The sequence below is a fragment of the Mustela nigripes genome, chromosome 5 (genome assembly GCF_022355385.1).
Source record: "Mustela nigripes isolate SB6536 chromosome 5, MUSNIG.SB6536, whole genome shotgun sequence".
In the NCBI taxonomy this organism is placed as follows: domain Eukaryota; kingdom Metazoa; phylum Chordata; class Mammalia; order Carnivora; family Mustelidae; genus Mustela; species Mustela nigripes.
The window spans coordinates 90,910,811-90,927,610 of NC_081561.1; the positions used below are offsets into that span (position 1 = coordinate 90,910,811).

Sequence of the window (16,800 nt, forward strand, 5' to 3'; positions counted from 1 at the left end):
TTAGTTATTTATTTGACAGAGAGAAATCACAAGTAGGCAGAGAGGCAGGCAGAGAGAGAGAGAGGAGGAAGCAGGCTCCCCGCTGAGCAGAGAGCCCGATGCGGGACTCGATCCCAGGACCCTGAGATCATGACCTGAGCCGAAGGCAGCAGCTTAACCACTGAGCCACCCAGGCGCCCCTATAAACCCTCCTTAAGGGACATTGTACACATGTTCTCTTCACCTATATTCATACTTTCCTTCATCCTGCTTCAAGGAATAGAGTTGTCCATTACAGCCAAGTGGCCTTAACTTTCATAGATAATGAGTAGTGAGTGACTGTGGGTTTTTTGTTTGGTTTGTTTTGTTTTTGGACACCCTGGGTAAGATGTCAACTTGGCACTCTTGCAAAATGATAATTCCAAGGTTCCTACCTACAACTGACTCAAGCACACAGATGTGTGTGTGTGTGTGTGTGTATGCGTCTTGGCACTCAAATTTTTAAAATTTTGAATTGAAATGCATTTAGTTAGGCATTTACTCTGGTTTTTAACAAAGCAAATTATGCACTATAACCTTACAATAAGCTTTACTTAATTATGATACATGCCTAGCTTCCAAAGAATTTGAGCTTAAGAATGCTGAGATATCTTTAAATATCTGCTCAGTATTTATTTAGAATAGAGGCTGAAGGCTATGGGGAAGAAAGCCCCTTTCAGCTCCATGATGCAGAACAACTGAGTTCTAGTTCCAAACTCCTGTGTATAGTTCATTCAGCAAACCAAAAGCTATGCAATTACCCTGATACCATGGGAGATTATTCTAGATGCTGTAAGTCTCTCTTCCTGTCACCCTATTCACCCAAGTTGGTTCTGAAAATGTTTCTTCCCTGAGAATTCTGGCGACTGAATTGCCTTCAACTTGCCATACTTCCATATGTATATTATGACTGGCACCTCCAGGCCATTTGGCTCCATCTTGACGTTTCTAACATAGCACACTGGTGCTGTACCCAGAGAATAAGAACACTTCCACAGGGCTAGTTTTTGAGAAAGAAATGATGAGTATGACAAGTACATGTGGAATTTGAATCACCAGTAGGTCACCCATGTGGATCGTTTAGAGCAGGAAGACCACATCCTATACCCTAAAGAGGGACTATTTTTTAAAATTTTTAATTTTATTTATATATTTATGTATGTATGTTTGTATGCATTTTTCTTAAAAATTTTTAAAGATCTATTTATTTATTTATTTATTTATTTATTTATTTATTTATTTTAGAAAGAGAGTGTGCTCACACATGCCCATGGAAGTAGGGGTGGGATGGAGGTGGGGAGAGGATCTTGAGCAGACTTCCTGCTGAGTGAGGAGCCCCCCACCAGGCTTGATCCCATGACGCTGAGATCATGACCTGTGCCAAAATCAAGGGTCTGATGCCCAACCAACTGAGCCACCTAGGTGCCCCTGAAGAGGATTGTTAAAGTGGATTTATGCCAAGTCCTGCTGAATGTGCTGGATCTGGATACATGCACACAAAGATACGTCCCAAGCAGGGTGGGAATCATTGACAAATGCACTGCTAGACTCCAGGGATTTAGGGGGAGGTTTCAGGTCTGTATGGGAGCTAGCTGGTGACTTGTGTATAATTTCAACATTACTTTCTCTAAAGCTTTTCAGTGACTTTCCGTAGAATCCTTGGTTTTTGAGCAATCTCATAATTTAGTAGAGTTTTCTATAGCAAATACAGCCCATTTTTAAATCTTTGAAAACTGCCACAGCCAACAACATGGACACAACCACTAATGGTTGCTCAGTTAGCCTGTAAGCAACTACTCTTCCTGGTTTATAGCAAAAAATTCTGATGGAGGAAATCACTGGTACTGTGTCTGATATCTAAGGTAATGATTGGGAGGGAGACAAACCATAAGTGACTCTTAATCTCACAAAACAAACTGAGGGTTGCCGGGGGGAGGGGGTTTGAGAGAAGGGGGTGGGATTATGGACATTGGGGAGGGTATGTGCTTTGGTGAGTGCTGTGAAGTGTGTAAACCTGGTGATTCACAGACCTGTACCCCTGGGGATAAAAATATATGTTTATAAAAAATAAAAAATTAAAAAAAAAATCAAAAATCTGTAATGAGCATCAATTGCTGGAAAAAAGAATGATTTTACCTACTTCTTTTACTTAGATCTTACTCTTTCCCAACTGCCCTCTAGGGCTAAGGATTTCTCCTTGGTACCTCAGTTCATATAAACCCGTGTAAAGAAACACACACATTAAATTATAAGAGGGTGGTTTCTTAAATGGTTTTGAGCTGTAAATAATCCTTAAAAATGACTTTCTCACTTCAAAACGCGGACATTATACTGTATTTATAAAGACAAAAAAAATAACAACTAAATGCCCAAATCCAAAGAAAAGTTTAAGAAAAATATGATATGTTCATATTACATCATGCTATGGAATCATTAAGCATGATTTTATAGAGTTTTGAATAGTTAGAGATTATTCTTATTAAATAAAAGTCTGTTTGATGCAAATTGTTACACAGTATGTCACAAGTAGTTATGTGTGTATTGTAAAGAGACAGTCTGGTATGTGCTGAAATGTTTGTAGTGTTTTCTCTGGTTGATGAGAGCAGGGGTAATTTTTTTTTAAATATCATTCATATGCTACTTTTTTTCCTTTTCTTTCTTTCTTTTTTTTTTTTTTTTAAAGATTTTATTTATTTATTTGACAGGCAGAGATCACAAGTAGGCAGAGAGGCAGGCAGAGAGAGAGGTGGGGCTCAATCCCAGCTGGATTATGACCTGAGCCGAAGACAGAGGCTTTAGCCCGCTGAGCCACCCAGGCATCCCATACATATGCTACTTCTATAATGAGGAAAAAATAAGCAACCCAAATATGTCTTTTCTACAATACTGAGGGGATTTTCCACACTTGTGGCACAGACAAATGTGAAGGGGAGTAAAGGATTTGCTCAAATATATTGATACTGTTAGAAAATGTTTATCTAGTGCAAATAAAGAACCAAAGGAAATGCATAGACATTGACCATTATAAGGATATGCATATATATAATTCTTCTTCCTGAATTTCTAAGCAAAGACTCACAGCTCTATAAAGTTGGCTACTTGGATACAACATAAGGGAGACACAGGGGTCCCTGTCATTTCCAAGATTAGCAAGGATTATCATCACCAATATGTCAGACACCCTCTCCTTCAAAAAGAAAAGAAAAGAAACAGAGAGAGAGAAAAGGGAAGAGAGAAACAAATAAGAGTCTGTAGCCGTTTTTAGAAGTTCTTAAGGAAGAGTATCTCCAGCCCATATAGTATGAACTAAGAGTTAAGTGCTATTACAATAATCAAAGAACACTACGGTAACTAGAAATTAAGATATGGTCTTGAAATCTTCCCTTGGAAAACATGTTTTCATGAAATTCAGCTGAATAAAGCTATTCTTTATCACTAATAATTGTGTGGTAGAATGAAAAAGCTAAAGAAGTGACATGCAAGTATTTCCTCTATACAGTGAAAAACAGTCTTCTCTAATTCCAGTACTGAATCATCATGTAAATACATATCCGTAAATAACGCATTATAGTTCATAAAAAGGGATTACCTGTACTGAGTGAAGTTTTAAGATCAATATCCCATTGTATTATTTACACTGTAAAAACACAATGTATGTAAAATCTCTCACAAAAAATACCTTTAAAACATAAGATTATTACATGTGGTATAAAAAGCCAAAAGAACAACCTGGACATGCTAATAAATAGTTAACAAAAAGCTCCAAATATTATGGACTGACATTCTCATAAAATATTTGAATAAAGGTTTATGCAGGTGTTTCATTAAAAAAAAAAAATACAAAACAAAACAATCTCCAGTGGCAGCCGGGTTAAGCATCTGACTCTTGATTTCAGCTCCTCCCTGTCAAGATCTCAGGGTTGTGAGACAGATATGAGATGGAGCCCTCCATCAGACTCCACCCTGGGCCTGGAGCCTGCTTGGAATTCTCTCTATCCCTCAGCCCCTCCCATACCCACCAAACTCTCCAAAACAAACAAACAAACAAACAAAAAGGAACTCCACAAAATTATTTAATAATGGTTATCTAATCCAAAATAACAAAAGCAAACCATTAGAATGGATTCAAACATTTATTTGAGTGCTATAATTATTTATTTAAAAAGAAAGTGACCACAGATGAAAATCTTAATTGGCTTTATGAAAATGTTATATTTTCTAATGATGGGGATGAGAATCTTATTAATGGCTTTCTAAAATGTATGGTAGGAAGGGTTTTACAAACTTTGAGACTTTCATATTAACTTGTGAAACTTTAAGGACCTAGTAAGATCTTTGGTAGATCTACTTTTTATTTTGCAATCTTATTTACATGACAATTAAAAAGAAGCAGACCTAATTTTTACATGGACATAAAACTACAAATATTGAAATTGAATAGTTTTATGCTAGAGGGATTTTGAAATTATCATGGTTTTCGTGACATCAATTTTTTTTTAAAGATTTTATTTATGTATTTGACAGACAGAGATCACAAGGAGGCAGAGAGACAGGCGGGGGGGGGGGGGGGGGGGGGGAAGCAGGCTCCCTGCTGAGCAGGGGGCCCGATGTGGGGCTGGATCCCATGACTCTGAGATCATGACTTGAGCCAAAGGCAGGGGGTTAACCCACTGAGCCACCCAGGCCCCCAATGACATCGATTTCTATTGGCATAATTATAAGGCCAATAAAAAAAAAAACAAAACTCATGGGTTTCTCTATTTTGGTTTAGTTTGATTGGAAATTTTCAGGAAAACATTCGTGAGTTGCTACTTTTTCTTTATTTCTAACACTCTGCTTTCCCTGACCCCTTATTCCACATTCACTGACTCAGAGACTATTTGGAGAGGGCACCTGTTTTAAACGGATCCACAGGAAATACCTATGTTGTCTTTTCATACTCTGATCATACATCTGGTTGGCTGAAATGTGATCATGATTTAAAAAAAAAAAAAAATGCTGCCCACAGACCGAGGCAACTTCACTGTGACAACATTTACTGGAAGGCAGAGAGAATCCAGTTTATATTTATTTTCCTTCCACTAAGCTCTGGTATTGTACGGTAGGAAAGAAAAAAGTAAAAGGGCAATGTCAGTTTAACCCTCAAAAGATTAGTATTATGTTACACACCGGGTTTTGCTTCCAAATTCAGAACGATTTGTTCTGTTTGTTCAGTTTGAAGCTGAAAGCAGTCTTCAAGCAGAAACAGTTACCTGACACCCCTTTCTCTATAACCTTTTACTTACAAACCTCCTGTCCCAAGTTCACGGTCTGTCCTGTTGTATTACATGCTATTTATAAATCTCCTGTGAGGAGGAGCACAGGGCAGTCCGTCTTTTGGAATAGAATTTATAAGGTAATTTCAGAGTGATTAAAAGTCTTATCAGTAAAAATCTAGTTGGGTTCAAAATAAATAGTCACTCGGGAGCCCCCCGCGCGCGGATTTACACCCCACGTCCAGGCCGCCACCGGTCCCTCCGCACGGAGCATCCGCCTCGGCCAGCAGGAACCATCTCCGCCGCAATCCCCTCCGGCTGCGACGGTTGTCCCCACTGGGGTCCCCTCTGTCAGGACACACCCCCCAACCCTCCCGCCGCCCCCGCCTTGAAGATGCCACCCGCGGCAGCTCCACAGCGCGCCGCCCGCTTCCCCAGCCCCGACCGCACTCGGAGGCCGCCCACCCACCCAAAGGACGCCTAGGGGGCGCCTCGGCCGGGTGTCCCAGGGCCCCGCGAACGCAGGAGCAGAATGACGGAGATGACGAAAGAGCTGACGCCACGGCGCCAGGCCGTGGCCGCCGCCAGGGCCCGCCACCGCCGCCCCGCCCGCTCAGGTCGCCAGGCGCTCCCTGTCGCCGGTCCCGCGGGGCCAGCCCGCCGCAGACCCCGCCCCACTCCGCCCGGCTCCGCCCCGGCCCGGCCCGCCCCGCGGCTGGCCGCGCCAGGGTTCCCCCGGCGCCCGCCCCCGTGCGCCCTGCGCCTCCAGCCTTCCCTCCTCGCCTTCCAGCCTGCCAGGCCTTTTGCGAACATGGCGCTTGTCCCGTGCCAGGTGCTGCGGGTGGCGATCCTGCTGTCCTACTGCTCTATCCTGTGCAACTACAAGGCCATCGAAATGCCCTCGCATCAAACCTACGGCGGGAGCTGGAAATTCCTGACGTTCATTGATCTGGTAAGGCCTTCCGCTCCCCTCCCGCGTCCGCCCTGCACCCCGAGTCGGTGTGTGTAGGGGGGGTGGGGTGGGTGCGCGGGCACCTGCGCGCGCGCGCGCCCCTCCAGCCTCTACCGGTGTGCTCGCCTCTCCCTCAGTGCTTGCGCGTAAAGGCCTGGCTGCCCCCGTAGCAGCACCTCTGAACCACCCCTTACGTGGTAGCTGGGGCACGAATGGAAGTGGGCACAGCCAGGTGGTGGGCTCTTTGGAGGGGAACACAGACCTGCTTCTAAGAGGTGACACGGAAGGAGTCTCAACTTAACAAATGGATCAGACGACCTTGATCTTGAGTGGCCTCAGACCCATTCGCCTGCAGCGTGCTTTCCAGAGCACCCACCGTGGGATCAAGTTGCAGCAACTGAAGGAAACTGGGTATTGTCGAATTACTTGGAGCTCCTCTGAAAGGACCAAAATCCTCATAAAGAAGAGAAAGCCCCTAATAAAGTTGTCTCCTTTGCATCTGTTTTCTTGCCCATTGTCAGTAATTTACTTCTAACCTTTCTCCCAGAAACATTAGGTGAGAGGTTTTCAAAATGCGTTACCAGTATGTCTTTACACTCGATTTCCAACTGAGTTTTCAATAGTTTGCATAAGCAGCCCTGTTGGCACAACAGGATAGCCTTGGCAGTTGCAGGGTTTTTTTGTTGTTGTTGTTTTTGTTTTTTTAAAAAAAGCTTATCTACTTTTGGCACTAAAGAGCATCAGAGCATCAGAATATGAGCATTAGGCCCAATAATGACATGGGGTGAAATCTAGGAGTTTAAAGGGGAAAGGTGACTAATTTAGACTTGGTGAAACACACTCAACAATGACCAAATATGGGTAGAGGGTGAGAACAAATCAAGGAGTTCCAAGGACTAGAGGTAATGTAGAAGCAAATCCTGGGACAGCACAACTGCCCATCCAAGATTATACACAAGGTTGGCAGATAAGCAAGGTTATAATCTCTAATCGTTGACCTTCCTTTTTGATGAGGAGAACATGATACCTGTGTTAAGATATTTCCAGAGGCTTAAAATCCCTCAAAGAAATGCAGTCAGAGGGCCTTTTCTTTAAAAACACCACTTCATATTTGTTTCACGTTAGATACTTTCAAAGAAGAATTTAAGCACTTTTTCTCAGCAGTTTCCAAACCATGTACGTGCCTTTGGGATCCAAGACTTCCCAGGGCATAGAGGGTTTCAAGGTTTCAGTTTTCAGATTCTCAGCTTCTCTTCCTCGAAATTGATCTGCCTCTGAACATGGATAATGCCTGTCAGTTCTCCTTCCTTCTTCCTCATTCATCCAAGGGGTGAGCACATGACAAGGCTCTGTGCTGTATTTATCTGTTCCTTTTAGCATTCAGAATACAGACTGTCACCAGGTCTATCTTCACATTTGACTGAAAAAAACGAAGTCAGGCTTGTTTTGACAGAAAGTCTTATTGGGTTGATTGGCTTGTCAATGAGAGTGGGCTCTGCCAATTATGTGATAGAGCAGACATTTTCCATAGATTGAGTGAAATCTGCAGCCCTGAGGTTCTGATAAATATGTATCAGAGCATTTGAAATCATGTTCCTTTTTCAAGTGTTTAAACTTCTGTTAAAAATGTTTAGATGTTATTTAAAAATATGTGCATAGATTTTCGGAATTCTTTCAGGGGCTATGCAAATAAAATTCCTCTTGGATCCCTCCCTTTTTCCATTCCTTAATCAGATCTCACTTAGAACTAGCCCACTTTGGTGTCGCCAAGGAGCAGTGCTGAGCTGAAGTATTGTTGGAGACCCTACCAGTACCATGGGAGCTATGGAGAGTTCTCAGAAGCACCTTTGTGTTAGGAACAGTTTTAGGGGAGTGAGGGTGGAGGACAGCAGGTGAGAGGGGTAGAAATTGGGGTATCCATTAACCCATGAGAGATGACGACTTCTCATGTTGGGCATTGCTTACTGTGTGTTAAATAACAAGGCTCTCAAGAAACAATATACTTCCCATAACCTTTGTATGACATGATAGCACAGTAGAGGCTATTTGACTCTGCAGAAACTGCCGTGCGGTTTCTATTTTAGCATTTGATGACAACGTGCCTGCTTTAAGTATTTAATCAACACAAACATACTTTTATCTCCTAGAATTCAGGCCATACATTCAAACTTGATTCTGTTTGTTTCATATTTAGATTCAGTTTTTGTAGGGCCTTCAGCCTATTCAGACTTTTTACTTTCTGTGACTTATGATTGAAACCTAATAATTATCTTTAATCAAGAGTTCCTATGAGAAGGTCTGTCTAGACTGTATTCATAAAAACATTCATGCAAAGTGTTATTCTTTTAATGATTAGAGCTTATGCACTGTAAAGTTGTTGAAATAGTCTCCTGCACAGTCCTTAGTAATGGCATGGAAAAATTAGGCTACTCTAATATACCTGACTTCTCATTTTTTTGCGTGTTTAAAACAAATAATCTTGATTACTTAGTGCCTTGGAAAGTTTTAATGATTCTAAGATCACTGGAGCAATTTTGGAGGAGGGTTTAACTTCTAAAACTTTAGTGAGAAAGCCCTTTTTCTAGCCAACTTGGACTGCAAAGTCAGGAATTATCCTGGTGGCCACAGTCTGATTCCATGGTCTACCTCATGAGTTTACCAGAACGTCAATCAGGAGTCTCAGGCCACTTGTATCTGGGACCGGTTGGTTCTGGGGCAGTGGCCATTTCGGCCATATTCATATCTTACACTGAGGGTCAGAGTCATTGCAATAGAATCAGAGTTCATGGTTAAAACCTGAAATACAAGTTTTTGCTATCAGTAATCCTACCCTGTTCTTCCCCTAAGAACTTCTAGCATTGAAAAAAACTGTAAGAGAACTCAAGTGTTTCGAAAATTCAAGGTAGTTAATAGAAATGGAACCCTGTCTTGGTGTGTTAGGCAAACCAATGAGCCCTCAAAGATGGCTACATCTTAATCCTTTCATACCTTGTGAGTGTATTAAGTTACACAGCAAAGGAAATTAAGGTTGCTAGGCAGTTGACCTTAAAATAGGGAAGTTATCCCCGATCATCCATATGACCCAATATAATCGCAGAGGTTCTTAAAATGGAAGGAGGCAGAAGGGAAGAGTTGGTTGGAAGAAAATGTGACTGTGGAAGAAAGTCACAGAGAGACACAACTTTGCTGGGTTGGAAGGTGAAGGAAGGGGCCAAGAGCCAAGGAATGTAGGAGGTGTGTAGAAGCCAGAAAGAACAGAAAATGAATTCTTCTCTAGAGCCTTGAGAAGAAACCAAGTCCTGCTGATGCCTTGATTTAACCCAGTGAGACCCATTTGGGACTTCTGACCTCCGGAACTATAAAATAATGACTCTGTACTGTTTAAGTCACTAAATTTATGGTAATTTGTTATAGCTGCAATAAAAAACTGGTACACCTGGTTTTAAATCCTCCGACCCAGAAAGAAACTTAAATGTTATCATACTTAGGCAATGACTCAGCTAGTTCTTTACGTATATTAGATAACTGGTTAATTTTAGCTTTAGCTTTAACCAAAATATAGGTTTTTGCCTACTGCACCCATGAAACTATGCAGAGGAGACATAACAATGGGCACTATGAGAATCTATAGAAAACTGAACAACATGGGAAAACTAGGTCTTTTCTTTACTGTGAAGTATTTTAGAATCTATCGTTATGCAATAGGCCATGTCAGGAGAAGGAATACTCTCTTAACCGAAATAAGACAGAAAGACAGAAAATCTATATGAACTGCTATTTAAATAGCTCCTTAACCAGTATCAGAGCTGATGAATTTTCTTGAAATGATGCAGATTCATTCACTTATTTCCTGATTAAAGGATAATTCCCCAACTTATACAGTGATTGCTCCCAAAGATAGTAAAAATGAAGAATCGGAATAAAACCAGAATAAATGAATTAAAAGAAAAAGGCAATTGTATGTTGAGACCTCAACGTAGTGCTGGAGTGTAATAGGTGTTTAGTAAACATTTGAATAAATGGAAACTTTCCAAATATTCGATGAGTTTTCTTGTCCTTTTTCCTCCTAAAACAATCAGAATAAGAGGGATTTTTGAAACATACCAACCATAATTTTCTTTAAATGTCTATGGTGCAATGTCTAACACATCAATCAGAATCAACTTCTCTGAAAAACATGAACTGGACATTTGTTGTATAAAATGGTAAATTAATATTGATACTGAATTTAAGACCTTTTGATTTTTAAAGACTGATACAGAAATAGGCTATCCCATTTGCTCTAATTTTTAGTGTTCACCATTGTGAGGGTTCTAGTGACCTAGGTCTCCACTATATTCATTGCTTGTCTTGTCCTAACTTTTCCTTCATGCATGGACAGAACACTGTTTAGATCCCGCCTCCTCCAAATGTGGTCTGAGGGCCTGTAGAAGTGATCTTATCTGGGAGCCTGTTAGAACTATGGAACCTCGGGCTCTACTCCAGACCTTCTGAGCAGAATCCACACTTTTAGTAAGATCATTATGTGACTGCTTGGCATGTTCTAGTTTGGTAAATGCTGCCCTAGGCCATACTGGTTTTGTATTATGACTTAACATGGAATAACTTGTAGGTTGCAGTCTCAGCATTATTTCTGCCCACTATATTTAAAGTATATTTAAACATATTTTGAAACATATTTAAAGTGACTTCCACTGTGGCATAATTAAAAACATGTTGAAAAAAAATTACAACTTAAAAATAAAAGAGAAATCTGTATTAAGTGCTAGGGAGAGGTTATTTATTGAAATTAAAAAACAAATTTAGGTAATCTTCAGGGCAACCAAGGGAAAAAAGAATACATACTTGATTGTGTTGTCCTTAGCATTGGAATAAAGGAAGCATAGCAATCTATCAGGAAAAATAGAGTGGTTCTTTCCAGGCACTGACTTTTCAGGGTTATTTATCCCTCAGACTGTTTTATAAAGGACATTGGATAGTGTTGTAAATAATGCCTTTGATTGATTTTTAGCAGAATATATAGAAATATTCTTAAAACTATGTTTTTTACATTGTGATTTTTATGAAAGCCAAAAAAGTGGTCTTATATTTTGACTGGGTGAAGGCATTTTTGTAGAGGCTTAAAGTAATATAATCTAGGTATTTATTTTTGTTATCTAAATCCTTATTGCAAAAGAATTTAAGGAAATCACAGAGGGAGCAGGATAAATAAGAGCTCAGATGTTGAAAAGCTTGGGGTGTTCAAAGAGCAGGAAATGGTCAAATATACCTGGGGGATACATTTTTTTGCTTTTAGACATGCTAAGAATTTTTGACATTTTAAAAAAATGTTGAAAGGAATAAATTGCATAAGTATACTGACTGAAGCTTTTAAATTTGTCTTATATTTACTTATGTAGCTGTAATAAAATATTCTTGACTCTAGTTCATGGCTTAATTTTAAATAGGAAATAAAATATCTTAAGAGGAGATTCTGTGTATCATTATGTAACTATGGTACTTTGCTTTGCCAGTCATGTGAAGGCCATAGGTCATTGAGTACTCTGAACAAAATTACGTGGGTTTTTTGTTTGTTTGTTTTGTTTTATTTGGATATCACACAAAGAAGGTGAAACTGCACATTTTTTTTTTCCCAGTAGAATTAGACTTGACCCTAAAATGTGCACATAAGCTTTAAGGATGAAATAACACTTTTTCTAACCCAAGGGAAGCATTATGAGTATAATACTTCACATAGAATCCTCTTCACCCTCTTTGGAAATGTTTCTTTTGGATTAGACATAAAAAAAGGGGCCTGGTTTTGTTAGAGTGGGGGAAATAGTTGATGATATAATCACCCATTCCCTTTCTTAGTTGCAAATGTTATTGAAATTACAGAAAGTCATCTGACCACTAGTTGAGGTCACTTTTTTCCCCATCCCTGCCATCCTCCATGTCTGGTATAACATTTAGCAAAATTGGTAGCTGCTCTTGAGGGTTTTCATTTGTTTCTCTGTGTTCCCTGAAATGTCATATGTTTCTGTGGAAGTGTGAACAATAGTACAATTTTCCATATTGAATCAGATGTTCCTGTGATTCAAGTATATTTGGAAAAATCTTATTGCTTCAGATTCCATAACAACATAGCGTTCTTTTGTGTCTGCAGCCTGTGGCCAGACACTTAAAGGGCCCGTTTCTCACCTGGGGGGTGGTCCTGCCAGGTACCTTGAGCACAGAGAACTCTTTGAACATGAAAGACCTCTTGATGGGATCTGTTGTGGGATGGAGCAAGATATGGAAGGTAGTTTTGATATGCTAAATCAAGATATGCTAATCAAGAACAACCAGAGAAATTGCTTGAATTTGCAAAGTGGCAAGAATTGCTATCATTTGGAAGCTTGAGAATATGGAATGTGTTCATTACAGGGCTTTAGAAGTGTAGAATTCTAAAAAGTCAGTTTGACAACGATCTAGCCCCTTAAGTATTGACATATTTAGACATGTCAGGCCATGTTATAATTTAAAATTTTAATATCAAAAACAACACATAGAATTATAGAAAATTTGTACAATACAGAAAGCCATTGGGAAGGAAATATATTCTATTTTAATGATCTCTGATTTTCTGTGCATCTTAGTATTTTAGGGCTTCAAGATGGTATATTTATTTTATTTTTAAAAAGACTTATTTATTTATTTGAGAGAAAGAGAGGACAAGCTAGGGGTGGAGGGAGAGGGAAAGAGAGAATCTCGAGCAGACTTCACACTGAGTGCAGAAGCTGACACAGGGCTTGATTGTATGACCCCAAGATCATGACCAGAGCTGAAACTAAGAATTGGATGCCTAACTGACTGAGCCACCTAGTCACCCCAAGATGGTATTTATTTCAGAGCTTTGCATATATACATACATAGAGAATCAGACAGCAGAAATATACGTATATGTATATATGTGTATGCACACATATATAGTCAGATTTCACAAAAAATCACATTCTTTGCAAAAAATTATTTTTAAATTATAGAGAAAAATATTTATCACTCAAGGATACTAATGTTAGTATTTTGGTATTTGCCTTTTAAGATATCTATATCTATATCTATATCTATATCTAGATATAGATATAGATATAGATATAGATATATTCTTTCCTGTAAAACAAAATTCAGTGTGTGCATATGGTTTGTATACATTTATTTTTTAAATTAACATACACCAAAATTCACTTTCTGGTGTACAGTTCAGTGATTTTTGACAGATGCATAGAATCCTGTAGCCACCACCATAATCACATAAAAATATTCTTTTATGCTGACTCCTTACAGTCAGACCCTTCCCTGAGATCACAGATTTGTTCCCTATTGCTATAGTTTCACATATACATAGAAAATATAGATAAGGCATACCATATGTAGCCTTTTGAGTCTGACTCTCTTCATTTAGCACAATACATTTTAGATTCCTCCATGTTGTGTGTTGGTAGTTTGTTCCATTTTATTGTTGAGTGGTATTTCATGGCATTGTGTACCACTTTGTTCATCGATTCATAAGTTAAAGTGCATTTAATTTTTTCTAGTTTGAGGTGATTATGAAAAAAGCTGCTATAAACACTTACATACGTGTTTTTGTGTGAACATGAGTTTTCGTTGTTTTGAGTAGGTACCCAGGAGTGGAATTGTTTGGTTATAAGGCAAGTATATGTTTGACTTGATAGAGACCACCAAACTGTCTTCCAGAGTGGATGTGCAGTGCTGCCTTGCCAGTAGCAATTCATGAGAGTTTCAGTTACTTGTGCCCTCGTTAAAGTGTAACATTGTCAGTCTTCTATTTTAATGATTCCAGCCCTTGTTTTTTTGGGGGGAGGGTGGGTTATGTTTCTTTTAATAAAGATTTTACTTACTTATTTAAGAGAGAAGGGCACCAGGTGGAGGGGAACAGAGGGAGAGGGAAAGGCAGACTGAGTAGGCTGGGCCCACACAGGGTTCCATCCCAGGATCCTGGGATCCTGACCTGAGCCAAAGACTGACTCTTAACCCACTGAGCCCCCCTGGCGCCCAGATTCCAGCCCCTCTCTAGTGGTATCTCACTGCACTTTTAATTTGCATTTTCCTCATGACTAATGATGTTAAGCATCTTTTACTTTGCATTTTCATTTTTTAAATTAAATTTATTTATTTATTTTTAATAAACATATTGTTTTTTATCCCCAGGGGTACAGGACTGTGAATCGTCAGCTTTACACATTTCACAGCACTCATCATAGCACATACCCTCCCCAATGTCCATATACCCACCATCCTCGCCCATCCCCCTCCCCACAGCAACCCTTACTCTGTTTTTTGAGATTGAGTCTTTTAGGGTTTGTCTCCCTCCCAATCCCACCTTCTTTCATTTTTTCTTTTCCTACCCCCCAAACCCCTATATTGCATCTCCACTTACTCATATCAGGGAGATCATATGATAGTTGTCTTTCTCCGATTGACTTATTTTGCTAAGCATAATACCCCCTAGTTCCATCCACGTCATTGCAAATGGCAAGATTTCATTTCTTTTGATGGCTGCATGGTATTCATTGTGTATATATACCACCTCTTCTATATACATTCATCTGTTGATGGACATCTAGGTTCTTTCCATAGTTTGGCTATTGTAGACATTGCTGCTATAAACATTCGGGTGCACATGCCTGTTCGGAGCACCATGTTTGTATCTTTAGGATATATACCCAGTAGTGCAATCACTGGGTCAAAGGGTAGCTCTATTTTCAGTTTTTGGAGGAACCGCCACAAGGTTTTCCAGAGTGGTTGCACCAGTTTGCATTCCCACCAGCAGTGTAGGAGGGTTCCCCTCTCTCCGTATCCTTGCCAGCATCTGTCATTTCTTGACTTGTTGATTTTAGCCATTCTGACTGTTGTGAGGTGATATCTCATTGTGGTTTTGATTTGTATTTCCCTGATGCCGAGTGATATGGAGCATTTTTTCATGTGTCTGTTGGCCATCTGGATGTCTTCTTTGCAGAAATGTCTGTTCATGTCCTCTGCCCATTTTTTGATTGGATTATTTGTTCTTTGGGTGTTGAGTTTGCTAAGCTCTTTATAGATTTTGGACACTAGCCCTTTATCTGATATGTCGTTTGCAAATATCTTCTCCCATTCTGTCAGTTGTCTTTTGGTTTTGTTGACTGTTTCCTTTGGTGTGCAAAAGCTTTTGATCTTAATGAAATCCCAATAGTTCATTTTTGCCCTTGCTTCCCTTGCCTTTGGCGATGTTCCTAGGAAGATGTTGCTGCGGCTCAGGTCGAAGAGGTTGCTGCCTGTTTCTCCTCAAGGATTTTGATGGAGTCCTTTCTCTCATTGAGGTCCTTCATCCATTTTGAGTCTATTTTCATGTGTGGTGTAAGGAAATGGTCCAATTTCATTTTTCTGCATGTGGCTGTCCAATTTTCCCCACATCATTTATTGAAGAGGCTGTCCTCTTTCCATTGGACATTCTTGCCTGCTTTGTCAAAGATTAGTTGACCATAGAGTTGAGGGTCTATTTCTGGGCTCTCTATTCTGTTCCATTGATCTATGTGTCTGTTTTTGTGCCAGTACCATGCTGTCTTGATGATGACAGCTTTGTAATAGAGCTTGAAGTCCGGAATTGTGATGCCACCAACGTTGGCTTTCTTTTTCAATATTCCTTTGGCTATTCGAGGTCTTTTCTTATTCCATATAAATTTTAGGATTGTTTGTTCCATTTCTTTGAAAAAAATGGATGGTATTTTGATAGGAATTGCATTAAATGTGTAGATTGCTTTAGGTAGCATAGACATTTTCACAATGTTTGTTCTTCCAATCCAGGAGCATGGAACATTTTCCCATTTCTTTGTGTCTTCTTCAATTTCTTTCATGAATACTTTATAGTTTTCTGAGTATAGATTCTTAGCCTCTTTGGGTATGTTTATTCCTAGGTATCTTATGGTTTTGGGTGCAATTGTAAATGGGATTGACTCCTTAATTTCTCTTTCTTCTGTCTTGTTGTTGGTGTAGAGAAATGCAACTGATTTCTGTGCATTGATTTTATATCCTGACACTTTACTGAAATCCTGTACAACTTCTAGCAGTTTTGGAGTGGAGTCTTTTGGGTTTTCCACATAGAGTATCATATCATCTGCGAAGAGTGATAGCTTGACTTCTTCTTTGCCGATTTAGATGCCTTTAATTTCCTTTTGTTGTCTGATTGCTGAGGCTAGGACTTCTAGTACTATGTGGAATAGCAGTGGTGATAGTGGACATCCCTGCCGTGTTCCTGACCTTAGTGGAAAAGCTTTCAGTTTTTCTCCATTGAGAAAGATATTTGTGGTGGGTTTTTCATAGATGGCTTTGATAATATTGAGGTATGTGCCCTCATCCCAACACTTTGAAGAGTTTTGATCAGGAATGTATGCTGCACTTTGTCAAGTGCTTTTTCAGCATCTATTGAGAATATCATATGGCTCTTGTTCTTTCTTTTATTAATGTGTTGTATCACATTGATTGATTTGCAGATGTTGAACCAACCTTGCATCCCTGGAATAAATCCCACCTGGTCGTGGTGAATAATCCTTTTAATGT

At 39.7% G+C, this 16,800-nt stretch overlaps 1 protein-coding gene across 10 annotated transcripts in view; it reads left to right on the plus strand.

The window, feature by feature from the left end:
* The first annotated feature begins 5,841 nt into the window (after positions 1–5,841).
* The window catches only part of AIG1 (androgen induced 1), a 271,080-nt gene continuing 260,121 nt past the window's right edge, over positions 5,842–16,800 (plus strand). For 2 of the 10 annotated variants that reach the window (XM_059400851.1, XM_059400854.1), the window contains exon 1: positions 5,842–6,225. In XM_059400851.1, coding sequence (XP_059256834.1) covers positions 6,085–6,225 — 141 coding nt within the window. In that variant the 5' untranslated portion in view covers positions 5,842–6,084. Of the gene's footprint in view, positions 6,226–6,362; positions 6,728–16,800 lie in introns of those variants that run through there. The other 8 variants (XM_059400856.1, XM_059400858.1, XM_059400855.1 and 5 more) reach the window with 6 other exon arrangements.